Source organism: Saprolegnia parasitica (genome assembly GCF_000151545.1).
Source record: "Saprolegnia parasitica CBS 223.65 unplaced genomic scaffold supercont2.96, whole genome shotgun sequence".
NCBI classification, from domain to species: domain Eukaryota; phylum Oomycota; class Saprolegniomycetes; order Saprolegniales; family Saprolegniaceae; genus Saprolegnia; species Saprolegnia parasitica.
In genome coordinates, this window is record NW_012156490.1 from 91724 (window position 1) to 117969 (window position 26246).

At 57.5% G+C, this 26246-nt stretch overlaps 12 protein-coding genes across 12 annotated transcripts in view; 7 read left to right on the top strand and 5 right to left on the bottom strand.

Moving 5' to 3' along the window:
* The window catches only part of SPRG_21275 (hypothetical protein), a gene marked incomplete at both ends in the record, with an annotated part of 1120 nt that extends 596 nt beyond the window's left edge, over positions 1 to 524 (top strand). The window contains 2 exons of the mRNA XM_012352317.1: positions 4 to 181; positions 244 to 524. Of these exons, the coding sequence (XP_012207707.1) occupies positions 4 to 181; positions 244 to 524 (459 nt within the window). The remainder of the gene's footprint in view (positions 1 to 3; positions 182 to 243) is intronic.
* Positions 525 to 1649: 1125 nt separating this feature from the next.
* On the bottom strand, positions 1650 to 2768 carry SPRG_13290 (hypothetical protein; the record flags this gene model as incomplete). Its single annotated transcript, XM_012352302.1, has 1 exon — positions 1650 to 2768. One exon carries the CDS (start codon positions 2766 to 2768, stop codon positions 1650 to 1652), a length of 1119 nt encoding a protein of 372 aa, XP_012207692.1.
* Positions 2769 to 3128: 360 nt separating this feature from the next.
* SPRG_13291 (hypothetical protein) lies at positions 3129 to 4354 on the top strand (the record flags this gene model as incomplete). The annotated part of the gene is made up of 1 exon (XM_012352303.1): positions 3129 to 4354. The coding sequence occupies exon 1, from the start codon at positions 3200 to 3202 to the stop codon at positions 4352 to 4354; it is 1155 nt and encodes a 384-aa protein (XP_012207693.1). The 5' UTR covers positions 3129 to 3199.
* Positions 4355 to 4713: 359 nt separating this feature from the next.
* SPRG_13292 (hypothetical protein) lies at positions 4714 to 5106 on the bottom strand (the record flags this gene model as incomplete). Its single annotated transcript, XM_012352304.1, has 2 exons — positions 4714 to 4726; positions 4787 to 5106. 2 exons carry the CDS (start codon positions 5104 to 5106, stop codon positions 4714 to 4716), a joined length of 333 nt encoding a protein of 110 aa, XP_012207694.1.
* A 1424-nt stretch (positions 5107 to 6530) lies between these two features.
* Positions 6531 to 8678, bottom strand: SPRG_13293 (hypothetical protein; the record flags this gene model as incomplete). Its single annotated transcript, XM_012352305.1, has 9 exons — positions 6531 to 6609; positions 6633 to 7142; positions 7195 to 7426; positions 7477 to 7599; positions 7644 to 7827; positions 7881 to 8154; positions 8202 to 8373; positions 8421 to 8504; positions 8549 to 8678. 9 exons carry the CDS (start codon positions 8676 to 8678, stop codon positions 6531 to 6533), a joined length of 1788 nt encoding a protein of 595 aa, XP_012207695.1.
* A 3784-nt stretch (positions 8679 to 12462) lies between these two features.
* On the top strand, positions 12463 to 13120 carry SPRG_13295 (hypothetical protein; the record flags this gene model as incomplete). The annotated part of the gene is made up of 2 exons (XM_012352306.1): positions 12463 to 12696; positions 12718 to 13120. Exons 1-2 carry the CDS (start codon positions 12476 to 12478, stop codon positions 13118 to 13120), a joined length of 624 nt encoding a protein of 207 aa, XP_012207696.1. The 5' UTR covers positions 12463 to 12475.
* A 414-nt stretch (positions 13121 to 13534) lies between these two features.
* On the bottom strand, positions 13535 to 14822 carry SPRG_13296 (hypothetical protein; the record flags this gene model as incomplete). Its single annotated transcript, XM_012352307.1, has 3 exons — positions 13535 to 13672; positions 13730 to 14085; positions 14156 to 14822. The coding sequence occupies 3 exons, from the start codon at positions 14820 to 14822 to the stop codon at positions 13535 to 13537; spliced, it is 1161 nt and encodes a 386-aa protein (XP_012207697.1).
* Positions 14823 to 14907: 85 nt separating this feature from the next.
* On the top strand, positions 14908 to 16380 carry SPRG_13297 (hypothetical protein). The gene is made up of 6 exons (XM_012352308.1): positions 14908 to 15142; positions 15195 to 15309; positions 15372 to 15764; positions 15827 to 16003; positions 16057 to 16112; positions 16181 to 16380. Exons 1-6 carry the CDS (start codon positions 14955 to 14957, stop codon positions 16350 to 16352), a joined length of 1101 nt encoding a protein of 366 aa, XP_012207698.1. The 5' UTR covers positions 14908 to 14954; the 3' UTR covers positions 16353 to 16380.
* A 356-nt stretch (positions 16381 to 16736) lies between these two features.
* SPRG_13298 (hypothetical protein) lies at positions 16737 to 18490 on the top strand. Its single transcript, XM_012352309.1, has 6 exons — positions 16737 to 16855; positions 16906 to 17174; positions 17226 to 17543; positions 17587 to 17717; positions 17769 to 17892; positions 17938 to 18490. The coding sequence occupies exons 1-6, from the start codon at positions 16771 to 16773 to the stop codon at positions 18463 to 18465; spliced, it is 1455 nt and encodes a 484-aa protein (XP_012207699.1). The 5' UTR covers positions 16737 to 16770; the 3' UTR covers positions 18466 to 18490.
* Positions 18491 to 19354: 864 nt separating this feature from the next.
* On the top strand, positions 19355 to 20311 carry SPRG_13299 (hypothetical protein; the record flags this gene model as incomplete). The annotated part of the gene is made up of 1 exon (XM_012352310.1): positions 19355 to 20311. The coding sequence occupies one exon, from the start codon at positions 19355 to 19357 to the stop codon at positions 20261 to 20263; it is 909 nt and encodes a 302-aa protein (XP_012207700.1). The 3' UTR covers positions 20264 to 20311.
* A 415-nt stretch (positions 20312 to 20726) lies between these two features.
* On the bottom strand, positions 20727 to 21095 carry SPRG_21276 (hypothetical protein; the record flags this gene model as incomplete). Its single annotated transcript, XM_012352318.1, has 1 exon — positions 20727 to 21095. The coding sequence occupies one exon, from the start codon at positions 21093 to 21095 to the stop codon at positions 20727 to 20729; it is 369 nt and encodes a 122-aa protein (XP_012207708.1).
* A 2183-nt stretch (positions 21096 to 23278) lies between these two features.
* Positions 23279 to 24186, top strand: SPRG_13300 (hypothetical protein; the record flags this gene model as incomplete). The annotated part of the gene is made up of 1 exon (XM_012352311.1): positions 23279 to 24186. A coding segment is annotated over one exon (908 nt), but the record flags the coding sequence as incomplete, so codon positions are not given.
* Positions 24187 to 26246: the final 2060 nt, after the last annotated feature.

Consider the following 26246-nt stretch of genomic DNA (forward strand, 5'->3'; position numbering starts at 1 on the left):
GAGATCTACAACGTCAAGCTCGACAAGATCCCGACGTTGCGCCCGGCCTTCAAGAAGGACGGCACGGTCACGGCCGCCAACGCGTCGCCCCTCAACGACGGCGCCGCGGCCCTTGTTGTCATGTCGCGCGAGCGTGCGGACGCGCTCGGCCTCAAGCCCTTGGCGCGCATTCGTGGTTTCGGTGACGCGCCCACAAGCCCGTGGACTTTACGACCGCGCCGTCCAAGGCCGTTCCGATCGCAGCCAAGCACGCTGGTCTCCAGCTCTCGGACATTGAGTACCACGAGATCAACGAAGCGTTCTCGGTCGTTGCCCTCGCCAACATGGAGCTCATGAAGCTCGACCACAGCCGCGTCAACGTCAACGGCGGCGCCGTCGCGCTCGGCCACCCGATCGGCATGTCGGGCGCCCGTATTGTCGGCACGCTCATCCACATTTTGGAGCAGAACGACGCGACGATCGGTGCGGCGTCCATCTGCAACGGCGGCGGTGGCGCTGGCGCGCTCATTATCGAGCGGTTGTAAGAACTCAACGTGACGTACCCAACATATATTTTGTTTTTGTCGTGCGGCCGTCAAAACGGAGGCACGAAGGGGGAGTCGAGTCGAGAATCTCGCGAGTCGGGCCCACGCCGTCCGCAGCCATCCTTGGCGCTATCACATGCAGCGTCGTTGGACACAAAACGAGGAGGTCTTTGACGAGCTTGATATTATATACCCTTGATACTAGATTGATACATTGATAGTTTGGGAACTGGGCCACTTGGGCTGCCCACATGGCCCCTGTACGCCGCTCGTGCGTCGAATTTCAAGGACGTCGGCAGTACAGCACCAGAGGAAAACACCTTCAAACCTCCACACATCGCTTGGCGTAACCAAGATGTCGCGTGCCATCGACGGTTGTCATCGCTGGTTGTCAAACCAAAACGACAGTACAACCGCCGAAGTACCAAGCATGCTCATCACCACTCGTCAACGAATGGGTCTGTGTCGGTGTTAGTGCCCGAAACGTCGTCAAAATGGTGGATGGCGACAGGTTGAGCGCTTGCGAGCCGTTGCGAGCGTCACGAGTGTCCGAAGGTCGCCGGCAGTCCACCTGCCTCCCGCGTTCCTTAGAGTGCACTTGAAGGCGCGCAGGAGTCCGACCCGCGTGTTGGTGCTGGGATCTGACGGCGTGACGCTGCACTACACCGTAGCGACATTGGCGACGCAATTCGACGTTAGCCGTAGTACAGTGACATCGCATTCGCGTCCCAGGCCAGCCCAAGGACGCCGCTCTGCGGCTGGCTAGAGCACTTGGGCCACAGCAGCTCGTTGATCAACGCGGCCAAGAGAACTGCATCCGCGTCGGTACAGGCGGCGCCGCCCATCCTTGGAGGCGTCACGTTGTGACCGTACGACTGCAGCAGCGCTTGAGTGGCGGCCGTCGCATTGGCCTCGTCACAGGACGGGTGCGTAGCTGCCGCGACCAGGGGTGAATGAGATATAACATAACCCCTGTCGACGCAGTTGAAGGCCGCGATGCGACAACGCGGTGGCTTCGTGCCTTCTCACTGTGTCCATATGAGCCCATGGTATGCGTCACACACCAAGACGATTCTCATAGCCCAAGCAAAAAATGTGTTTATTGTCGTCGAGGGTCCGCGACCATTAGAGAAGCATAGCCAGTACGACCCCGCACGCGCCAAGCAAGCTCATCGTCACCGGCGCCGCGATCGATCGGGTCGGTGTTGGCGTCGGTGTTGGTCTTGGCGTCGGGGTCGGTGTCGGCGCTGGCTTTGGTACCGGCTTCGGCGTCGTTGGAACGGAAGTCACGGGGCATTCTTTTGCCAAGGCAGCTGCCTGGGCGGCAGCCACTCCCATCGATGCCACCGCCACATGGGCGGCTGCGAGCACAGAGAAAATCGGACCCAATGGGCCTTGGAGGTTCGTCGGAATCGTCGTGAGATCGCACGCTAGCACATGCGTGGTGAACGCAACCGCAACGTACGCCGGACACGTCGTCGCGCACCACTGCGGTGGAGTCTCCGTTGTCAAAAACGTCGTAAAATTGGTCGATGGCGGCAGGTTGAGCGCTTGCGAGCAATTGGCCCAGACGGGAAGCGTTGCCAGATTTGTGAGCGTCTGGAGGTCGCCGGCAGTGCACGTGCCTCCAGCGTCCCCCGGCGTGCAATTAAACGTACGTTGCATCGCCACTCGGAAGTTGGCTCCCGGATCCGACCGGTCGATGTTGCAGTTGGGTACCTTGTTGTGCACGGCAGCGATATTGGCGACGCAATTCGGTGAACCGCAGTAAGCTGGAAAGACCGTCGTGTCCAAAGAGAGCTCGATCACATTACTGCTTGCATTGCTGGAGCAGTTGGACCACAGCGGCTCGCTGGCCAACGCGATAAAGAGAGCGGCATCCGCACCGGTGCAGGCACCGCCGTCCATCGTTGGATGCGTCAAATTGTAGCAGTACGACTGCAGCAGTGTGAGCGCATGGCTTGTCGTATTGGCCTCGTCGCAGGACGGGACGCGGCTCGTGTAATTGGCGAGATCGTCACTGCACGCAGGTTGACACAATGTAGTGTAGCTGCCTTCCTCGGACGCGACACTGTAAAAGGTCGCACTGTCCGGCGGCATGTGCAGTGCCGCCGCACACGAGGTCGAGATGTTGGCGGCGATGGCTTGCGCGTGCGAGGTATTTTGTGCCATAGAGCACGGGGCCGCCGCACCATGGCGCGTCGTCGTCAGCAGCATCCATGTCAGCGCAAGCAGATGGTGCATCCTGTCGAGTCGGTGGACTTGTTAATGCTGCCATCGTCGAGGCAATCAATCCACCGCTGTATCTGAGCTCGTGGAGAATGGGAGGTATGCTGGAGGTGGGTCCAATAAAAGATTGGCCGCCATACGATCCAAAATGGCGCTGCAATCGCGCGCCCCAACCGTCATCATGGCTGTCGACGGTTGACGGTATTCATGTAGTATTTGATTGTCGACATCGGTTACACCGTCATCATCCACGTGGTTATCCCAAGAGCATCCACCAAGACGGTCGTCGCCCGGTAAATGGCCAAGCAAATGACGCTACAAAGATGGCGGCCCCCTCTAAATTCATCGTCAGACCCAAGTTTTGCCATGTGCGAACGAGTCGTGCATTGGCGTGTCTCCACGCACGACAACAAGAACGGGGATCGCGCCGCGGGCCCGCAGCAAACATGGTATCATCGCCAAGTACGCCATTCCATTTACAAACACTGACAGTCGCTGGCTTCTTTGTAAGTGCGTCGGGGGCTCCATGCACATTGGCGCAAAACAGCTCCTTGCACGAAGCCATGGCGGTCAACACGTCCGCAGCCTGCGCCTCGGCCATCAACGCCACGACAGCGACGCCGTTTTATACCACGCTGTACCGCGACAACTACTACGGCGTGTGCCAGCCATCGTGCGCCGCCGACTTGGCCAACTACACGAGCAGCGTGCCCGACTGCGACGAGTATATGAACGTTCGCGCGACGGCCTCGGTCCTCAACAACTACTGCACCAACATGTCGTCGCCCACGATGAACGGCGGCGTGTGCACCGAAGCCGACACGCTGCTCGTGGGCCTCGCAACGAGTGCACCGGTGTGGGCCAACTGCTCCAACATCATTCCCGCGGCGACGCTGTCCATGTTGTCACCGACGACACCGGCGCAATACCAGACGTACTGCGGCACGCCAACGTGCGTGGCCAACACCCAGGCCGTCGCACATCGGTTGCCCAACTGCACGTTCGACCCGAAGTACCCGACAGCCAATGTCCGCGCGAGCCACGAGCAGCGGTTTAGCTGCTCGCCGGCACCGATCGGCGCGCCGTGCACACTCGCCGACGCCAACGCAATGAACGTTCTGGGCAACACGCCACTGTGGGTCAATTGCTCGAGTGCGATCGGCCTCCCATCGAGCACGACCATCAACAGCTTCGTCGCGTACGTGATGGCCAAGCTCTCGACCAACACGCCGCAGACTCGGGCGTTCTGCAGGTCGCCGTGCGTCGGCATCGCGCTGGCGCTGGGGTCCATGGCCCCCGTATGCAGCCTCACGACGATGCCATACGCTGTGCTTGTCGCAAACGAGAAGCTCATCACGCTCGACATCGCGATACAAAGCTTGGAGAGGACCTTGGGCGCCGTGGCCAGCGCCGCAGCGATGAGGAACATGCTGTGCCCCGCAACGCCGGCGCCAACGACGCCCAGGGTAAACCCGACACCGACATCGACACCGACACCGACACCGACACCGTTGCCGACCAAGTCGATGGCCCCAACAAAGCGCATGGTTGCGATTGGCACCGTGCTTCTGGTCTCGCTGGTGGCGATGCTGGCCGACTAGTTGCAGCGTCTTTAAATTTTCACCACAATATTTCCCGTGCATGCATTTCCACTTCTACTTGTGCTGCATACATCGACCGAGCGAGCCGTTGCTGTGGAGCTTCTAGGTCAATGAGCCAGCATCATATGTCATGTAAACTGAGTACTTGAATCTTTACTAGAAGACCCCAACCCTGCAGCAAGAAGCCATTGCAACCGCTGGTTGATCGTCCGGGGCTGCATGGTCATGCGTTGATGGGCGCCGTCGTCATCACGCGCCCGCTGCACGATGCCATGCTCCGACCGGTCTCGTCGGCGTCGTCTCGCCGACATCATGCGACGCGATCATCTCGACAATGGCACATGCTACAACCTGCGACTCTATTCATTCATTCTACGACAGCTAAGACGACCACGACGCACTCTAACACAAACGACACGGCGACGCGTCTACAGCTCGAGGCGGAAGATCGTGTCGTCGTCGTCGTCGCGGTAACTTCGCGTGGCCTGCGGCGAAAAGACGTAGCCGGCGTAATGATCCTTGGGGTCCAGCGAGTCGACGCGGGAGCGCGACTGCATGTAGTAGGCTTGGACGAGCATCTGGCCTTCGCGGGCCTCAAACGAGAGCTGCGGCGACACGGCGTCCATGAGAAAGTCGACGGCCGGCGCGAGCGTCCGCGGCGATGTCATCGGGCCCATCGGGATCGTCATCGGCGGCGACTGCGGCCACGTGAGCTGCTCCATGTTGGCGTCAGGTCGGTCGGGCAGCTGCATCCGGGTCCGTCAAGTTGGAAAATGGCCGACTGAGTTTGCCGTCCCGCAAGTGAGGTATTAATATACAAACCAAACTTAATGTTTGTATAGAGAATACCATTTTGGAAGAGGAGCACCGCCGGGTTCAGATTCGTCGGAAAAGATTCGAAAATCGAGACTGTGCAAATGCATAGCCTCTATCATTTCATATATTAAATATTACAGGGACCACCCTCTCTCTCGTCACTCTAGCTCGATTCTGTGCTGGCCGCTCTCCGACATCGTACAGTAGTGTGTGCCCACGCGCCGCATGCGACGCGCTCCGCGGGCCTCATAGGAGCATTTTCACAAATTCAAGAATCTTTTTGAGGTGGAAAGACCACGATGCCAATCTGACTGGCCATCTCGCGACCGTTGGCGTCTTGCCGCCATGGAGGTGTGGCATCAACGTTTGCGCATATGTAGTACCCTGGGAGCATAGGGATGCAGCAAGAAGGCTGACCCGATGGCGTTAAGTGCAAGGTCGATGGATGGCCTCTGCAGTGCACCAAGTATGGTCCTATGCAGCTCCTCGCCGCATTGGGGCTCCATATCTTGAAAAGGAATCTGCACAAATTGGCTTCAAGGAACGGGACGTAAGGGGTACGGTTTTAGATTCGAGCAACGTGAACGACCGATCGCCATCGAAACTCTTGCCATTCGAGAACCTCTCAAACATAATAGATGTTCCAGTCACGTCAGCCTGAGCCTACGCAAGGGACCAATCACCGACGTCAAATCTCTCGCATTTTGAATTTTAGCCAATCAGACATTGGTTGAAGTTGGACGTGGCAGACCGTTGCGCTACACTTGGTGTTTGTAGGCGCCAACTTCAAGCACTAAACGCAAATCAGATGCCACGTCTCAGTCGACGCGGGTTCCAGAACGTGCCACGTGGATAGATCCGACGACCGCTCGGTGTTCGCACGACGATGCCGTACGATAGCCTGGACGTGTATCAGTGCATCGACCTCGTTGCTACTCGCAGCTACTAGAGCAGCACGCTACGAGGATCCGAAACGTCGACGGTGCTGCGTCCGCAGGCGGAGATGGCAGAAGCAGGTTGACGTATCTGTCCTACTGTACTCTGGAGCAAGCCGGAGCGCTTCGTCTCGCCCCTGCCTTCCAGAATGTACTACTTCATGCTGGCCTCTGCACTGCTGACGCCCAAACCAAGCAACGTCGTTCGAGAAGCTACTTTGAAGGCGGTTTGCTGCACTGAACCGATGCCGATGCCATCGTATCAGCCGCTACAAAAGTGTGCCCGTGCGTACCGTACGCTCGCTCGATGTAAAAGCAGCACGCCAGAAGAAGCGCCCGGTCCCATCGACCGCGCCAAGCCCAAGCATCAACGCCCGAATGGGGCCAAGCCAGCCGAATGTTTCATGACAACGTATGTCCTTGTATTAGTAGCCGTATTTATCGTTGAGCGCCGTGCGGCCGTCGCCGGTTTGGTTGGCGGCGGCTGCCATACGCTCTCGCCGCCTTCGAGGACGCCGTCATCAAACACTTTGGTGGGCTTGGCCCCATTCGGGCGTTGACGCTTGGGCTTGGGCGCGGTCGATGAGACCGGGCGCTTCTTCTGGCCTGCTGCTTCGACATCGAGCGAGTTTACGGAACGCACATGCTCTTCTGGGGGCGTCGGCTTGCTCTCGCCCGACGACACACTTGGATGCAAAGCTGTCATCTCGACGGAAACAGAAGGTGCAGGCACGAGCAACAATGGTGGCTGCTGCAGGTCGGCCGCGGCGACCGGTGCCACAACCTGCTTGGCGACCGGGGCCACAACTGGAGCAGACTCGACGTCCGGAGCAAACGCCACCGGCGTGGGCTTCTCGACAACCTTGTCGAGCGCTGGCGTTGCGATGGCCAGTAGCTTCTCTTGCTCGTCAATGAGCGCCTCGAGACGGATCGTCTCGGCTTGCAGCTTGGTGCGCTGGTCGGCCACGAGCGCTGCATTGGACGCGTGCAAATAGGCGTCCAAACTGTCGTCGCCATCCGTGCTGGCTTCAAGCGTCCTACGCATTCAAATGCATCTCCATGGCGTGTGCTCAAGTCGCAGCATCGTACGTGGCAGCAGCCGCTTCGTTCTTGCGATACTGAGCTTGGATCGTCTCGAGCTGGTGCGTGAGCGCACGTAGGTTGGCGCGAATCGAGTCGGCGGTCAAGACGCGCGGTGCGACCGACAGCGGTACGTGCTTCTTGGGCACATGGGTCTTGGTACGGTCATAGAAGTCATCGTCGTCGTCGTCGTCGTCGTACGCGGTCGACGTCTTGGGCTTGGTCGCGGCTTTGGTCGCACCTAGCTCTTCGTTGAGCTTTTCGACTCGACGAACGATGGAGGAGACGCACTGGCCTCTTTCTTGGCATCGAGCTGGGCCTTTTGCGACAACCGCTGCGTCTGCTTGGCTTGCAGCGTCGCTTCGATCGTCTGAATTTCGTCTTGAAGCTGCGCAATCCGTGCTTCGTTCTTGTCTAGTCCCCGTAAAAAACGATCCAGATATAGAGTATCCACGCACCGAGCGCGGCTTGCTGGCCGTCGGTCAACCCCATGCCTTGCTTGGCTCGGATTCTCTCCGACTCGGTGCGGAGGTTTTCCATCTTTTGCATGCGCGCCTGGAGACGGGTGTAGAGCGCCGTGTCCTTGGCCGAAATGGACTCTCTCGACACGCTCGAGACGTACGGCCCTGAGACATCCTTGCGCTATAGTAATGTATCAACGTATCAATCCTTGTTCGGAAGGCATGCCAGCGTACGTCGCGTAAGTAGTCGGGCAAGCTCTCTTGCCGCGCAGATTTGACAGCGGGTTGCCGCCGCTTGTCGCTGCCTTCGTCGTCGCTGCTGTCGTCTCGGTCGGCGTCGTCCTCCTCTTCCGCGTCTTCGCCAAAGCCCCAGGAGATGCCATCCTCGCAAGCACTTGGCTTTTTGGCGGTGGCTTCTTCACGGCCAGCTACACTCGTCATGAGCACCAAGGCATCAAGCAGCGGACTCGGACATACCGACGCGCGGAGCTTCTCCAAGTTGGTCGAGCTACAGAACCAAGCATTAGGCCAGGTGGAGGTATGTGGCGTGTCTACTTGTATTCGTCGGGCATGAGTTCGGGTGGACCAAGGATCGTGTAGATGCGTGTCGACTCGCCAAACACGACCACGTCGCCGACATACAGCTGCGTGTACTCGCTGGGCGGGAGGCGCCGCTTGTTGACGTGCGTGCCATGGGTGCTCTTGAGATCCACGACGAAGAGCTTGCCTACGCGCCACCATGAGCCATGGCCATGGCCGGCAATGTGATCGCACCGTCGGCGTCAAACTGCAGAGCGGCGTGGGTGCGCGAGACGGACGGATGCTGCAGCACAAGGTCGCAGAGCGGCTCCATGCGGCCTAGTCCACGATGAGCGTCGCTCGCCGTCAGTAGGCCAACGCACCGGCAACGAAGAAGGGCTTGGCATCCAGCGCGACCGTGTCCAAGATGACGCCGCTCTTGATGACCTCGAGCGAGAGGCCATAGACGTTCTGCCCGCCGCCGGCCCACTCGGGTGGCACGTACGCTGTCATCGCGTCCGAATTATGGCCAATCGCACACGTCTATCGCAATAGTGCCCGTGGATTGGCGGTATTTGACATATTTTTAGCCAATCCAGTATATCATGGAGACAACGCACAACGATTGGGCCTGTCGAGCGTGCCATTGTTTGATTGGCCAGAACTGCGACCGATCTGCGATCGAAACTCACTGCGGCACAAACAGCAGCTCTCGCCCCTGGAGCTACAATAGACTGCGTATCATGTGCGACGACAGAGGTCTGCGACGCGATCTGCAGCCTCTTTAAGGCGCTTTGCACTGGCAACAACGCTTAGCTTTGAGCGTTGCATGAAGGCTGTTGGCGTGTAGCGATGGTTACGCATTTACGGAGAGCATTCTCGCACCCTGGTGCAACTTACAGTGTACCTAATACTTCAGATAACAAGACGACATCTTGGGTCGCAACGACATTGTCATTTTTCTCCACTCTAGGGACAGCGCTGGACCAGGACCCTCTGCAGTGCTGGCAGATCACTGCTTGTTTAGGAGCCATGGGTGCGCCGAGGCATATGTCATTTAAGAGCCAATTCACGGGCAATGTCGCGCGCGTATATATGAACGTGTTTCGCGTTATCTTCGTGTTACAGAGACTTTGAGACCAGCCATCTCCTTCTTCTTCTTCATCATTCGCTCGCCGGGTTGTGGTGGCGGCGGCGTCCCGCTCTTCTGCAGTCGCCCGGGGTAGTCCTGAGAACGTGCACCTGCGCTGCCTGTGCTTGCTGTGGCTCACAACCGGGCCTAATATCGCGCAAGATAGATCTGACATCGATATGGTGTCTCCATCGAAACCACGGGAATCCTGTGTCCTGCAACCCACGGCTAAAGAAGCGTGTTTCTAGCCACCTGTGACACTCGATACAAATCGTATCATGTTGTAGAGGCTCTTGCGTGTGTGCCAGTCAAGGAGCAGCCACAGCCGCAGCAGCATGAGCAGCAAGGAAGAGATGGACGACGAGATCCGCGAGCAGGACCGCTTCCTCCCGACGGCCAACATCTCTCGCATCATGAAGGTCTCGCTGCCCAACACGGCCAAGATCGCCAAGGACGGCAAGGAGACGGTCCAGGAGTGCGTCTCGGAGTTCATTTCGTTCATCACGTCCGAGGCGAGCGACAAGTGCCAGCAGGAGAAGCGCAAGACGATCAACGGCGACGACATCATCTGGGCCATGAGCACGCTGGGCTTTGATGCGTACGTCGAGCCGCTCAAGCTCTACTTGCAAAAGTACCGCGAGAGCGTCAAGGTCGAAAAGTCGGACAAGAAGGACAACGTCGGGTCGTTTGGCGCCTCGTCGTAGGTAGAAGGAACCGACTAATGTATTTTGTGCGTCTATGACATGCGGCGAGGCCATGCAGCGCGGCGAGACGGCGCGACGCAGCGAACTGCAACCCGACGACGTAGCATGCAGCGTTGTGCCACTGGCGAACAGGCGATCGTGCATGGCACGCGCCGCCTCGACGTCAATGGAAGCAACGCAGGGTCATGTACCACGTACCTTGAAGCGATAGCGACGCACCGCATCGATCTTGCCGCGTGGCGCACTGCATGCTACGCACCATGTGCCGACGAAGCCGCTTTGCCATCGCTAGGCTTTGCTCAGTTGCTGCAAGGAGGTTGCTCAGCCTCGCGCTACATGTATATGCGTGGCCTCTGCGTCTTCATGCGGTTGCACCAACGTCAGCCGCTGCAGGTACCGGCCAGGCTGCCTTGCCACCCACCGAATGCAATGGTGCGACCACCCGTGCCATCCTCACACACAAGGCGTCTTGCAGCCGTATGACCATCGGTGCATATAGACCAAGCCGATCGGTGACAGGCACGACAATAGATTAAGAGTCTACCTACGACGAGGCGCCAAACGACCCGACGTTGTCCTTCTTGTCCGACTTTTCGACCTTGACGCTCTCGCGGTACTTTTGCAAGTAGAGCTTGAGCGGCTCGACGTACGCATCAAAGCCCAGCGTGCTCATGGCCCAGATGATGTCGTCGCCGTTGATCGTCTTGCGCTTCTCCTGCTGGCACTTGTCGCTCGCCTCGGACGTGATGAACGAAATGAACTCCGAGACGCACTCCTGGACCGTCTCCTTGCCGTCCTTGGCGATCTTGGCCGTGTTGGGCAGCGAGACCTTCATGATGCGAGAGATGTTGGCCGTCGGGAGGAAGCGGTCCTGCTCGCGGATCTCGTCGTCCATCTCTTCCTTGCTGCTCATGGTCGTCGGGGCGCGTGCTGGACTGCCATACAAATGCCAGGCCAGTTCCAAACCTTTGTCTTTTAATACTCTTCGGGATAAAAAGCGACAGTCTCCGGATAACATGCCACGCGAAGTTCGAATTTGAACCACGTATCCGGCTCCGCGCCCAAACACAAAACGCCAAAAAAGCGCACGTCGAGAGTTTTCAAAGTCACAAATTTGCAATGTGAAATATGAAGGAATACAGCTACTGTAGAGAGCTTCGTCAAACATACTCTATGTATTATTAGGGGCAGCAACATGCATTTATTGGCGCTCGCCGACAGGCGCTTGCGCAAAAATTCCTAACCACTCGCCCACGAGCCTCCGTGTCCGCCGACACTAGAGTTGTTGATGGTGTCGGCGTCGTATTGTTTGCCTCAAGCAACACCGATCATGTTGTATAGTTTGATACTCGGACAAGGTGGGGACTGATAGAACAGCGGGCCTTTCGCGCCAAAATTTCCCGCCGATCGCAAGGATGCAGTAGTATGCTGCTGCACGACAACTTGTCCATGGACCAGCGAGAGCGCAATGCTGGGCTTTTATCTGCAAGTACATACTATTACCGGTATCGATAGTGCGCGTCAAGAGGATGCAACACAACCTCGATCCTGGACTCTGCGTATGCACCAAGCAAAAGTAGGTCCGTCGAGAGCAAAGATCAATGCATCCCTTGTGCCCTTGCGCAGCCTTTTTGGTGAGCGAATTTTTACTGGACGCTTGGGCATGACCGCTGCTCAGATATGCCGCCTTCAACTGCAAAGTAGGTGGTTGACAGGCGCGACAATTCAGCCTTCAGCCCCGCACGATCCAGTCAAAGGATGCTGGATGGCAGGGTGTTTTTGCACACCAAAAATCCTTGCTCGGGAGGGCGGACTCGCCAAATATTGGAAATGTTGGTCGACTTGAATGCGCGTTGGACTCGTGCATGGAGGCCGATTGCACATTACCACTTGATTTTGAAGAAAAAGATGCATATAAATGTGGGCAATGGACAGGCGCGAGAACTAACTAGTGGTGTAGTACATGTACTACGTACTTACGATCCCTGTGGCGAGGTCCACACACAGCGTCGAGTTGCGGGCTGTTCTAGACTCGAAGTTCCTTCCAGTCGGTCCAACGCAGTGGTTAGACACAAGCGTCGACCGACAGCAGGTAATAGCTGCTGAACACGAAGTTCTCGTCGCCAGCTGCAACGCACGTGCTGTGCGCAGATCCAAATCAGATCGTTTCCAAAAGCAGCCAGCGTTTCCAGATCCTGTATCCAAAGAGCCTACGTTTGTATACCATACATAGACTCTGTCTACAAATCGAGCCAATCCCAGCGCGCCAAGATGGTCTGCGTCATAAAATGGCCTTTCCATACAAACGCTCAATCACGCGCGTGGCGTCCATCAAAGTATTGCCCAGCGCGGCGGCCGCGCGGGGTTATCAGATGCCGACGCCGTGACATGGTCCTCCGTCAAGTCCCACGCGTCCTGACGATGCGGTCGAGATTGCACTTTTGATTTTACTCAACCAGCACCAGCACTACAGCATGCAGCTCTCACTTGGTCTGCTTCTCGCGGTGGCCGCCACTGCCGTCAACGCCGATGGCGCATGCGAGAAGGCCTGCACCAAGGACATGAAGCCCGTCTGCGGCTCGGACGGTGTCACCTACAACAACGAGTGCCTCCTCCAGAACGCGCAGTGCACCAACGCGACCATGACCGCGGTGCCGTGCGGCAACAAGGCCTGCGCGATGCTCTGCGACAAGATGTACGCGCCGGTCTGCGGCAGCGACAACAACACGTACAACACCGAGTGCGAGCTCAAAAACAAGGCGTGCAACAACCCGACACTCACGGTTGCCAAGAAGGGCGAGTGCGACCTCTGCCCCAAGGTCTGCAACGACGTGCTCGACGAAGTCTGCGGCTCGGACGGCAAGACGTACAACAACAACTGCGAACTCCTCAAGGCTGCGTGCGCCAAGCCGTCCGAGAAGCTCACGGTCGTGTCGACGGGCGCGTGCGGCGCCACGAGTGCGCCGACGACGGGCTCGAGCCCGACCAAGGCGCCAACGACCGCGCCGACGACCGCCCCGACCAAGGCGCCGACGCCTGCGCCGTCGTCGGCGTCCATCGCGTCCGTCTCGGCGTTCGCGCTTGCTGTTGTGGCCGTCCTCGCCAACTACATGGCCTAAGGGATGTGTGCTACGTTGTCTCAGAAATGTTGCCGAAATCTCTCTAATACATATCGCTCTTCAATCCATTTTTGATCGACTTGAGCGTTTTGTCGTCTCAATAGTCGTCGCAACCGATGTTAATTAGACAACCACGATGGGAATCTTCACCTGCTACTGCGTAGTAATACGTACGAGCGACGGCACCACTGCCAGCATGGGGCTAAACGTCCGAGTGTTATAAGATCTAGCATGACGTTAGGATCCATCATCTTTTGACAACGACAGAATTGGTTGCTAAAACAGAATGAGAGAGCGCGTGGATTCGATATGTCTTCAAGAGCCCATTTTGCGATGTTGAAGTCGAGGTTTTACATAAGTTACTATCGAGTATCCGTCCACTTGGAACGTTGCAACGGATCCAAGTGGGCATTGCTATGCTAGCTTCTTGGTCGGCGGCTTGCGCACGTACCCGGCAGGTGCTTCACTCGACGCTCTTCGCGGACTTCCATCCTCTTTGAGTGCAAAGTGCTGCTGCTGCGCAAGCTCGCGCTGGTGAAGCTGGACCCACACCTACGCAACATCGTCGTCCCTACATCGAAAACTCAAACTCAAAAACACATCTCGTACGGCATGCTCGCGGAGTTTGGCTTGAAACAACTGCGTTTCCTCGACGATTTGAGCACGCTCTTTGGTCTTCTCGGGCAAGTTGGCGCCTGGCGTCTTGGTTGGCAGTGGCGCTTCGAGTGTGTCGACCGCTGTTTTCTCGTGGACTAGCCTCGGGGCATGGAGGGACTGCATGGTTTTGGCGGTCACGACATGCGACTCGGCGTCGAACCCACTCATCGACTCGTGCAGCGCGATCTGGTCGTCACTGGACAGCACGACTTGGTCGGTGGCTGCGAAAAGGTAGCGTAGCTTGAACTCGACAACAATTGGAGTCGTTGCGCGCGTGGGCTCGACCCAGAACGAGTAAATGAGGTTGCCTACGCACCATCCACATCATTCAGGACAGCGTTCGACATCACGACACGTCAACTAAGCATACCTGGGAACGGCGTGCCGTGAAGCTTGGCGGGTCCACCGCCAAGAAAAAATACGAGTCGCTGTCGTAGAGCACGGCTTGGTGCACCGTCGTTGCCCCCGAGAGGTCGGTCACGCGCAAGAGGAGGCGACCGGGGCCCGCGGCCGACTCCAACACGAGCTGCTCGTGGGCGCGCAGCACAAACACGATCGGGGGCTGGTGCGGCAAGAGCGTGCTCTGCAGCGCCTTGGCAAAGCACACCACAGTGTGTTTTGGCACTGGAAACATCTCGGTGCCGACATCAAAGTAGTGTGCTTCGGCTTCCATGACATCGCGGGCAATATGCCCTGGCAAACGCACGTGCCCCGTCTTGTACCATTCGAGGAGGATGCTGAAGAGCGACGGGTTGCGATCGAGGAAGACGTTGTTGGCGCTCGTGCTACTGCAGCCACACAGCGCTACACGGTGGAGGCGCGCGTTGGGAAACTTTTCCAGCACGTGCAGTTTGCACGGAAAGAGAATGCCGCCCACATCAAACGTGATGACATCCGATGCGTCACCGATACTATCGGGGGGTGATCCGTGGGGCCTCGGGGGCCTCGGGGGGCGCGGCCGCTTTGGTGCCACAGTTGCGTCACTCGCGGGCTTGAGCGGGCCGTCACAAGGTAGGGTGGTCGTCTCCGAGATGTCGGCGTCCATTAGCGTCGTGCGTGGCCCGGTGCAGAAAGGACACGTCCTACGATTGAAGTGGTCGAAATTAACGCCCGGGCTATATTAAGCCAACGCAAGGGAGTGTACAATCGTCTTGGGACGAGAAGAGTGGTAAGGGCAATGGCCCGCGTGTCGCCAACGACCGACGAGTTGACGAGCCCGGCGAGCAGTTGCGGCCAAAGCTCGACAAAAAAGCGGGGACCCAAGGCGCATTTGAGCCTCGACACGAGCGACGAGCGGGATGATGACCCGCTCACGACCGTTGTGCTCGCCGCCCTCGACGCGAGCATTCTCTACGACAACGAAGGGTCTCGATGCATGGACCGCGATAGCATTATGATGCCACTCTGTACCAATTAGAGTCGCACTGGAGGCGTTCCGGGCGCGTCTCGGGTCGTCGGAGGTCCATGCCGACTTTAAAATCAAAATGCTCCTGGACATGCTGGCGACGGTGCGGGCGACGCACCTCTCCAAGGTACTACCTACCTCCTCTTCTACCCATAGTACGAGAGTGTTGATGATGTCTTTGCTGCGTAGGAGTCGCTTGAGATAGCGTGGCACCGTATCGTGGACGAAGAGCGTCGGGACCTTCTGGAGCTCACGACGTCGACGCCGCCGACGTCAGCGCGCGACTCGGTCGCGTCTGTGCCCCGACCGAGCACGTCGGGCGCACCGTCCAAGCTATCGCAGGCCAAGTCCAAGCGCAAGCAGGCCGAGTACGACGCCAAGCTCCTGGCGAACCGCCTCGCGCTCCTCAAGCAAGAGGAGCAGAAAGCGTGGCGAAAGATCGAGCAAACGCGCGAAAAAGCACAGCAGATTCTTGAGCACCGCGAAGAAGCTGTCAAGAAGCAGCAAGATCGGCACTTGTTTCTGCATGCGCGCGAGGTCGAGACGCGGACAGCGACCAAAAAACACAAGCTGGCGGCCAAGGTGCCCTCGTTTCATGTTCTTTTATGTGCGTGGGATGGAACATATTGTCAATGGAATCGTAGACCTCGGTCATCAAGAAGCGACAGGCCGCGATTAGCGTCATCTCGCGAAAATACCAAGAAGTCGACACGGTCAAGCAGGAGCGGCGTCGGCTCAAGATCGAGAAGGAGCGCCAAGCCCAAGCCGAAGTCGAGCGCGCACGAGAGAAGAGGGAGCTCGTGCGGCGCCAGGAAGAAGAGGTTCCGATAGACACGGGATGTAGAGTGGACGAGTCATGTCCGCCTTGTGTTAGTTGCGGAAAAAGCGCTTGAAAGAACGTGTGGTCGCCGAGAAGCAAGCTGTCGCACGGTATCCCATTCCACGATTTTGATTGTGCCCTCTACAGGACGGTGAAGCTAAATGATGCGGATGGATAGGTACCGGCAGAGCGTCGAGGAAGAGGAAGTCATGCTCCGCGAGCAGCGCAAGCGGGTGGCGGCCATGGAGCGTGCGGAGCTCGAGCTCATTCAGCGTCTCCAGAGCACCCAGCTCCTCCAGCGCCAAGCGTACAACGAGCTTGAAAAGGCGCTCATCCGCACGGAAATGTAATGACCACTAGACAACATAGGATACTTAAACTATCGCCATCTCACTTTCAGCCCACGCTCGACGTTGTGTTCGGCGCCAACGCATCCCACTTCAACTTCCGGATACACATCCGGATACGAGCACCAACCACGTGGGCCACACCGTGTTTGCAATGGAGCACCCCCGATGCACCCCATACAACCGCTACCGGAACACGTGTGCGTCGACTTGCGCCGCGATCTTCTGGCCGAACGCGTCCGCCGGCATCGCTGCATCGGCGCCGCCTCCCAGGGCCATCGCAACGGGATGCAACATCTTTAAGAACAATATTCGCTGATATGTTTTGAGAGAATCACCCACAAATCCAAGCCAATCAAATGGTACCCGCCTGTCCTGGGCCAGTTTGCACCAGCGTTCTTGGAAGACGACGACGATAAGCATGAGCGCCGCGGCCAAAGAGAAGGGTGCCAGTGAGTACCATGCGCAGAAGAAGATGATTGAGCGCCTCCTCTCGAGCGCCAACGGTACGCTTTCCATGCCACTTTTCTCTCTGATTTCTCATCATGTCGGGCAGATGGCGACCTCGCCGAGCTCGAGGTGGCTGTCAACGGCATCGTTGCGACGACGGGCCAGTCGCTCTCGAAAGGCGACATCTTGAGCGACTTCAAGGACGCGCACAAGCGGTCGGCGATCCACTTTGCCGCGCTCAAGGGCCGCCGCAAGGTGCTGGCGTATATCCTCGAGAACTCGCCGTCGAGCTTGAACCTCCCGGACGAAGATGGCCGGACGCCGCTCTTGTATGCGATCAAGGCCAACGAGTTTGCGACCGCCAAGAGCCTCCTCGTAGGACAGCACGAATCGTAGCTCTGCAACGCGATCTGACTTCTGCGCTAGGTCGACTACAAGGCCGATGCGACGCTTGTCGCCAACAACGGGACGTCGTGCCTGCACGAGGCCGCGGCCAACGGCTCGGTGCGCGCGATCAAGCTCCTTGCCGAGCACGGCGCGCAGCTGGAAGCGTCGACGCCCAACGGTACGCCGCTGCACATGGCGGTGAGCGAAGACCAGGAAAAGGCTGTCGAGAGTCTCTTGTCGCTTCACGCCAACGTGAACGCGCGCAACCAGCATGGCATCACGCCCTTGCTGCTGGCGACGCTCATGCACAAGCCGGCGGTTGCTGCGCTTTTGTTGCGTGCGGGTGCCGACATGACGGTGCGTCTTGCTTGCTACTTGATGGAAACTATACGGCGACTAGGTCAACATCATGCCGGGGATCACGGCCGTTCACGTCGCGGCGGAAACGGGCTTTACGAGCATCATTGAGGCCATGCTCGCCGAGCGGGCTGTGGATACGCAGACGATCGCCAATCAGCGCTCCGACGCCGGGTACGCGTTGCTGGATTGTGATCCTTTTTTTTCAAGATTTTGCATGTGCAGCTTGACGCCGCTGGAGCTCGCAGCGGGGATGGGCCATGCCGCCGTGGTGCGCCTCTTGCAGCCGTTCACGGCCGGCTTTGAATCGGCAGACGTGGACGCGGTCCTTGCCAAGGAGCAGGCGCGGGTACATGTCGCTGGAAAGGCACGACCTCAATGCATCGACGCATAGGTCGTTGCCAGCGAAGCGCAGACGCCGGTCGTGGTTGCACCGACGACGGCGACCGACGCCGAGGTGCCGGCAACCACCGCCGCTGCCGACGACGAGGCGGTTGTCTTGCCGCCGATGGTAGCTGTGGACGACGCGACCGTCGCCAAGGCCAACGTGATCAAGGACCAAGGCAACGCACTCTTTGTGAAGAAGCAGTACCCCGAGTCGATCGCTCTCTACACGCAGGCGCTGGCGCTCAACCCGTGCGACGCTTTGCTCTACAGCAACCGGTGCGCGGCGCACTTGGCGGCCGGCGATGCCAAGCAGGCGCTCCGGGATGTGCGCATCTCGCTCCAGCTCAAGCCCAACTGGGCCAAGGCGCTCTTCCGCGAAGGTCAGTGCTTGGAGGCGCTGAAGCGCTACGAAGACGCAGCCATGTCCATGTGGTCGGCCATGCAGCTGGCGCCCGAAGACAAGCTCATCAAGAAGCGCTTCCAGGCGTGCGTCCAGCGCGGCCGTGACGAGCACCAAGCGTCGCTGAAGAAGTAAATGCTGCAACCTAGACAACAACAGTTCGAGTCTTGGTATGGCGCACACTTCTCCTTGAGGCCTCTCTGGGATCGCACACACACACCGAGGTGCCATGATGAGGATGAGTTTTTTAAAAGAGGAGCATCAAGACAAATGGCTCGACACGGACTGTACAGGGACTCTGTGCGAGCCGAGCAATTGGAGACGGAGCGAACAGTGAAGGCTCTTGCTTCGCCGATTCCACGCCTTCCCTGTACCAAGGCTGGACCCCTCGGCGACCCACAGTCCAAGGCATAAGTTTTATCTGGTTGGACTGCAAAGGTTCCGGGTCGTTCTTGTTAGGCAACGGGGGCTTGCCCTGTCGAAATCGTGTTGAATGCACGCACGTCCACCTCTCCAACGAGTCACTCTAGACAGACAGGTCGGACGGTTGCGGCGACGCAAGCTCGTCAATGACCCTGTTTGGTCCCAATACAGCAAGTCCCATTGCGGGGCTCGACGCATGATTGTATGCTTTACCACGCAAGTCAATAGTATCGACAACCTAGGGCATTTTGTGTTCTGCGGACCCCTGCCATATCGACACTTGCCATGCGGTAAGCGTACACTGTATTGCAGGGCGACAGTTGAAGGGTGAGTGTGTCATTGGCCAAGCTTTTGCGCAAGATGCAGGCAACGGCTGGTACCACAAGTCCGAGCTGCTGGACCAGCCGAGCAGCTCCGTTGGCATGTTTACATACTACTGTCGTTTGTGCACCCGCTTGCCCCGTTTTCTGGATTTAACAATCCCGATGCACTTGTCGATCGGTCCGCCACGTCATGATCAGTTGTCCGAAACCGTCAACGTGAGTGATGGTCGATCTCACAGATCTTTCAATATCTTTACACTCATTTTTCTTCTAGCACAATGGTTGCCAAGCGTCGCAGCGTCTACAGCACGATGACCAAGGGTCCTATGTACACGGGCGCCACGCTGCGCTTTACCCGCGGCCCGTACTACGCGCCGTCGCCGGACGTTGTCGCCGACAAGGGCATGACCCGCGAGGACATTGAAGCGCGCATCCACCGCATCCAGTGTGCTCAACGAATCATGTGGTACAATGGCGAAGAAAAGTACAATTTTGATTCTCAAGACATCGACGACCTGGCTCTCGTCTTTGGGATCTGCGATGCCACGACCCTCGAGGAGCTCTCGGCCGCCGACAAGACCCGTCTCGACAAGCTGGTTCTCAACGTTCACAACATGGCCCAGTCAAAGCAGCGGGCCATTTGGCGCGTGCACCGACGCTTTGCGATGCTGGAGCGTGAGCGCGACATGTGCGAGGCTCTGGGACTCGGACGCAAGCCGTTCTGCGCAATCACCGAGGCGGAAAAGATTCCGCTGCGTTTCTTGATCGGATCCGATTGGAAGGACGTCAAGTCGGTCGCCGACGTTGCCTGTAGCGTCAGCGAAGCACAGAAGCGCCACCAGAGAACGCTGTGGAGGATCCAAGTGAGGGGCATCACCAAGCGCTGCACGTGTTGCCGCTACTACAAGCACGCTCCTCGATACACGCTGCGACGCGACTGCCGAGATGTCACCCAATTCGACGCGCGGACTCACTGGGAAGACGAAGACATGGCGATTGACGATGACGTGGCACGTGCGTGGGACGAGGAAGCGAGCGTTTTGGACGACGAAGACGACGATGACGATCTCACCCATGAAGGCGATGCGGAAGACGACGACATGGAGCAGTACGACTTTTGCGCGATCGACGTCCCCGAAGAAGAGAAGGCCAGCGTGGCGCATACGAGTACATGTAGTACGATGTAATCCTAGCCAGTCGTTTCGATCCTTTGAATGGGCACAGCTCTTCTGTGTAGCCTCAAAACGCTGTTGTTGGCGACTCGTGTCGATGGCGGTACTGATATGGGCGTCACTTCTACAAACCGACTGGACATGACGGTGGTTCAGGACCACCCGCAGCGCAACCACTGGACCTCGATTGCATGTAGCCCGTAGCAACTTGTTTTGTTTGTTGGGGACGCTCTGGGACAGGGCATATCAGACCGTCTATGTCTACTGTGTGGGACGAAACGTGGTTGCGCAAGCAGTCTTGGAAATGGGATCGTGCTGGTGAAGGCGTGATACTGGACCATGGCACTCGTAGCGCGATTGCTCGTCCTGCACTGCTTGCCGATCTCGCGTCCTGGGATCAAACCACGGGCGACATCACACTTCCGCCATCAAAGTCGAAATCGGTTCAAAAAGATAATCAGACGTGCGTATCGTTGAATTAGACCAGAGGCGACGGCGGCTTTTGCACTAGCGGCACGTCGACCGTGATGACGGCGTGGGGAGAGAAACTCTGCAGATGCACGTACGGCACAGCGACCGGCGACGGCGGTGCAGCGACCGCATTGTCTTGGACCTTGGTTCGGGTATCGCAGCTATTCGGGCACGCTTCACACATCTCCGCAACGAACCCACAGCAATGGGTGATCGACGACCAAACGCACACGCACAAACTGATGTCGCAGTTGCAGCAGGTATACGACTCGGTGCGCTGGTCGCAGCCACAGAGATCGCACCCGTTGCAGTCGCAGTCGCACGCGTTGCAACAGTCGCAGCTACAGTCGCAGTTGCAGTCGCAGTCGTCGCACATGCGTCGGTCGTTCGCCAAACGGCACTACCGAACGTCAATGGGCGCGCGGGCTGGTGTCCGTATCCGGACGTTGCGCCTGTACCGAGCAATTGCCCTAGACAAGACAATATTGCGTGCGTTTTCTCCAAGACGTCTCGATTCCAGCCATTTTGGCTTGATTGTGCGAATGCGTGCCAGAGGGCGGGCTTTTTCCGGAGAGCTCTTGTGTTCGGTTGTAGCTCAAAAGTTGAAGCGACTGAAATTCATTTGCCAAGTAATTTACAAGATGGCGAAGAGCTCCAACGATGACAACATTGTACTACTACTACTACTACTACTACTACTACTACTACCTCAGTGCGATGTCTTCGCTAGAGCGGAGAGCCACCGAAACCTAGTGCTCCCAGACCAGCAAAGACATCGGCCAAGCCAGGGCGGTGCTCTATCGGCAAGCGCGGAGCTCGACGTGGTGGCTTGGGCTTCTTCGTGGGCCCGAGTGGCCAAAGCCCGACCTCGCGCAGTCGGCTGAGCTTTCGTTCACGTCCTTGTCTGTACGAGAGGGTGTCGTCGTCGTCCGTGAGCTCCTCGATCGTCTCGGTGATGGATGGCAGCTGCGGCGGTGCTGCAAGGATGGCCGACATGGACATGGCGTCCTCACACGGCCACCGCTCCATGTCGTCGACTGGTGCTTCTTCCGACTCGATCATGATGGACGTGTCGTCGACGCCGCCGCAGCGTGGACATTCAAACAGGCGGCTCGAGACCACGCGGCGCCACTCGTCTAGAGCCCTCGCCGCGTCCATCGTTGCTACCTCGACCGTCACGTTCGCTGCGTTGAGTTCTAGCTGCAATTTTCGGATGACTTCATCCGCTGCAGCCGACTCGTGGAGCGACGCGAGAGCTTGGTGCGCCAAACGCTCGACGGATTCGTCGAGAGATGCTTGTGTGGTGGCCTGCAAAGCGATTGAGGCGTCGAGTTGGTCTTGAAGAGTCGCGACCTGCAGCTCAGATTCGTCCAACGAGGCCTGCGCTGCAGCGAGCTGGTGCTGGTGCTCGGTTCGGAGCGCGTCGATCGTGCGAAGGTGGTCGGCGGCCATGACATCCTGCTCGTGCTGTAGAGCTCGAATCGTGGCCTCGGCTGCCGCTGCTTGAGCGCTGGAGGTGTCAAGTTGTTGCTGCAGTGCTGCTGCGGTGGCAGTTGATGCGTCCAGAGACGCCTGCATCACGTCCAACTGGCGCTGTTGTGTGTCTTCAAGAAGTTCCAGGATGGTAGCAGCGTCAAGCTGCGGCAGCTCAATCGCGGCCTCAAGTGGTTCTGCCGCGTTGACATCGGTGTCGAGAAGATCGTGTTGCTGTTCGTCAGCAGTCGACTGCGTGGTGGTAGTTGTCGTGGGTGCATCGGCGGCGACGTCTATCGGCGTGCAAGTGGCGTTGGAGTAGATCATGTACGCCAGCCCAGCACTCAAGGCGACCATCGTAGCGCGTCCAAAGTAAGCAGTCATGTTCGTCGTAGCACGTTGAATCGATTATGGCAAACGATCGATGTTTTTGCGAATGGTGTAAAAGCTATCGAGCGTCCGATTATACTTGAGTCTTGTATACCGAGTGTAAACGGTGTGAGCTGAACGAGGGAAAATCTCGCGGCCTCCACTCCGGCTCGAAGCTCTAATGCAATATAGGAACGCAAAAGACTCGAGACGAGCATAGATACCTATCTCTCGAGTTCCATGTTCATTCACTGTGATGTTTGCTCCAATCGAGGACACTATTCTCGATTCGAAGGCAGCAAGATTTGATATGAGAATCAAGCAGGACGATAAAACAGCGCTAGCGTAGCACTACACCTTCCTTGGGCGACTTGATGAGTGGTACCGTCACGGACACAGTCACTGGAATGGTCCGTGCAAGGGATTCAGAGGCGAGTGCCGGGCTTGAGGCGGTAGTTTTCGCTTCGTCTCGGATCGGAGCAGCCAGCAATGTACTTTACCGGTACTAGCGTGTATTCCATGATCCTATGATCCTATGCTAGCTCGTACAGGCGGCGTTCGTAGTTCTCTCGATTTCCAGACAACAACGATCACAATCCTGATGCACTTGTCGCTCGGTGCGCCACGTCATGATCAGTTGTCCGAAACCGTCAACGTGAGTGATGGTCGATCTCACAGATCTTTCAATATCTTTACACGTCCATTCTTCTTCTAGCACAATGGTTGCCAAGCGTCGCAGCGTCTACAGCATGATGACCAAGGGTCCTATGTACACGGGCGCCACGCTGCGGTTTACCCACGGCCCGTACTACGCGCCGTCGCCGGACGTTGTCGCCGACAAGGGCATGACCCGCGAGGACATTGAAGCGCGCATCCACCGCATCCATTGTGCTCAACGAGTCTTGTGGGACTGCGGCGAAGAAAAGTACAATTTTGATTCGCAAGACGTCGACGACATGGCTCTGGTCTTGAAGGCGTGTGAGGCCACGACCCTCGAGGAGCTCTCGGCCGCCGACACGACCCGTCTCGACAAGCTGGTTCGCCGCGTCCACACCAAGCTCCAAGTCCTGCAAGTGGTCATTTTGCGCTTGCAACGACGTCTCGCCATGCTAGACCGCGAACGCGACATGTGCGAGGCTTTGGGTCTCGGCCGCAAGCCGTTCTGCGCGATCACCGACGCAGAGAAGATTCCGCTGCGTTTCTTGATCGGCTCCGATTGGAAGGATGTCAAGTCGGTCGCCGACGTTGCTTGTAGCGTCAGCGAAGCACAGAAGCGCCACCAGAGAACGCTGTGGAGGATCCAAGTGAGGGGCATCACCAAGCGCTGCACGTGCTGCCGGTTCTACAAGCACGCTTCTCGGTACACGCTGCGACGCGACTGCCGAGACGTGACTCGCTTCGACACGCAGTCTCACTGGGAAGACGAAGACATGGCGATTGACGATGACGTGGCACGTGCGTGGGACGAGGAAGCGAGCGTTTTGGACGATGACGACGACGACGACGACGATCTCACCCACGACGGCGATGACGACGACGACGACATGATGCAGTACGACTTTTGCGCGATCGACGTCCCCGAAGAAGAGACGGCCAGCGTGGCGCATACGTGCAGTACGATGTAACCATGGACATGAAACTCAAGGAGTTAAAAGCCTGCAGCTAACACCGACAAACAAGACTCTAATTATGTGTCGCTTGAGTTTCTAGCTCGTCTCGATGTATCCAAGGTATTTGGGATACATCCCGCGCCCACGCTTTCAAACGGGCTATGGATCGCGAGCTGCTGGTGCAATGTCGTGAGCTGCTGGTGTAAAGTCGTGAGCTGGTAGTCGACGAGTATATGCTGCACAGCATTTCGGCCAATCCAACGACATATTGTGACCAAGCTGCCTATGATTGGAAGATATGCAGCCAATTAAAGCAGTGTCCAATAAAGGCCGACAGGAAACTGGTGCACACGCTGCGCTCGTCGCCACGTCCGCCGAAGTTGCCTAGGCAGAGTTTGTCCAAGCTGCGCAGTATGGTCGCTTGGACGATGTGCAGCGATATGTCGCATGTTGTCGGCTTCAATGGACGATTCTCTTGAATCGAAATTAAAGTTCGTTAAGGAGGAGATGCAAATGACCAACTCTAGTCTTACACTACAGTACCGGTAGCCTTGGGCTGCTCGACGAGTGGCAGAGATACGTCTACGGGAATGGCCATGGGCGTCGACTTTGGCGAGAAACTCTGCATTTGAACGTAGGGCACGACAACAGGCGGCGCCATGACGACGACTGGGTTCGTTTGAACAGGTTGCTGTCTCGTCTCGCCGCAGCCTGGGCACGGTCCCCACCAGATGCACGAGCTGCTGCAGCAGTACGAGTCGCAGTTACAGCAGTCGCACGTGGAGTCGTTGCAGCCGCAGCAGTCGCCGCTGTCTGTCGGATTGGTGCTGCCGTTGCAGTCGCATCCATCGCAGCCGTTTCAGTCGCAGTCACAGGAGTCGCAGCCTCCGCAATTGACATCGCCGCCGTCACACATCGCACTTTAACAAGACGGCAATTTGGTCAATGGTACTCAACTCCTCCGATGTCGCTTTTGGGTGTATCCGGATACAAATGCTCCACGGGCGGCCTTTCTTAAAATTACCTTATATGAGTATGCATCATTGTTTCATTCGCTCTTGATTGTGTACGCATGCGACGCTGAAACATCTTTATTGTGCGAATTGGCTGCAAGGTCCGGATAGAGAGCATTTGCATTGGCTCCGAGTCCAGATGGTTCAAGGCGCGAATAATTTAAAAAATTGAAAGATGGCCGCTCAAAAGTGTGGCGCCACGACCGCGCTACAATCAAATAGAACTTATCGCAATGCTAGTGGTACCAGTCAGCGCTATTAGTACACTGCACACGCGAGCCTGCACTCGTTTCGGAGCGCGTGTACATCTGACGGCGAAGCAATGGGACCACTGTGATGCCTGTATCATTTTATTGGACCGCCATCCGGCTGGACGCTGTGGACACGGTGTCCAACCCTGGGACATGGTCCAATTCCAAATGGTCCATTTCTAGCCCACGTTGGCACTGACTTTTGTCGGCAACGCGCTCAAACTGCGAGGTAATATTCATGCGATCGATGACCCATGCGCCGAGTATTTCAGTGACGTGGCCCCTTGTCGACGCTCTTTCGACGCCGTTGTACACGCTTCGATCAACCCTGTGGTTTTGCATACTCTTATAAGAAAGCGTGGGAAATAAAAAAGACAATATCGTGCGGGCAATGTGTCGTACTCGCTCGCCGACTGTGTGTGGACGTCGGCCCCATCATCCCGCGGGATCCCAAAGAGAGGTAGGACGCGCCACATGCATGGACCCATGCACTTATCCATATTTTGGCTTTTGTTTCCCGCTCCACGGTCCATTCAAGAAGCAGTGTTGTGCTTATGGACCCTTTCAGTCTAGCGGTAAAGACTCTGGTACACCACCAGAAACGGTCCGGGTTCGAAACATGTCGAGGACCTATAGTATAGTCTCGCAATCAATCAATCAAACGTGTTCGCGTTGAAATCAAGTTAGCAGAAACTAACTCCAAGGACTCTCGTCGCACGGACAAAGGAGGCTGACGACGAAGCTACGCGCATACATCGCCGAACTGGTGTGTGCATCTAGGTACAGTGCTTAACGCGCACGGGCGAACGCT

Bases quoted from the DNA above. Each gene is read 5' to 3' on its own strand.
- SPRG_13297 (XM_012352308.1), top strand. From the start codon at position 14,955: ATGGCCCGCGTGTCGCCAACGACCGACGAGTTGACGAGCCCGGCGAGC. The intron at 15,310-15,371 runs GTACTACCTACC...TTTGCTGCGTAG, and splicing joins GGGCGACGCACCTCTCCAAG to GAGTCGCTTGAGATAGCGTG. The intron at 15,765-15,826 runs GTGCCCTCGTTT...ATGGAATCGTAG, and splicing joins AACACAAGCTGGCGGCCAAG to ACCTCGGTCATCAAGAAGCG.
- SPRG_13298 (XM_012352309.1), top strand. From the start codon at position 16,771: ATGAGCGCCGCGGCCAAAGAGAAGGGTGCCAGTGAGTACCATGCGCAG. The intron at 17,544-17,586 runs GTGCGTCTTGCT...TACGGCGACTAG, and splicing joins GTGCGGGTGCCGACATGACG to GTCAACATCATGCCGGGGAT. The intron at 17,718-17,768 runs GTACGCGTTGCT...TTGCATGTGCAG, and splicing joins AATCAGCGCTCCGACGCCGG to CTTGACGCCGCTGGAGCTCG.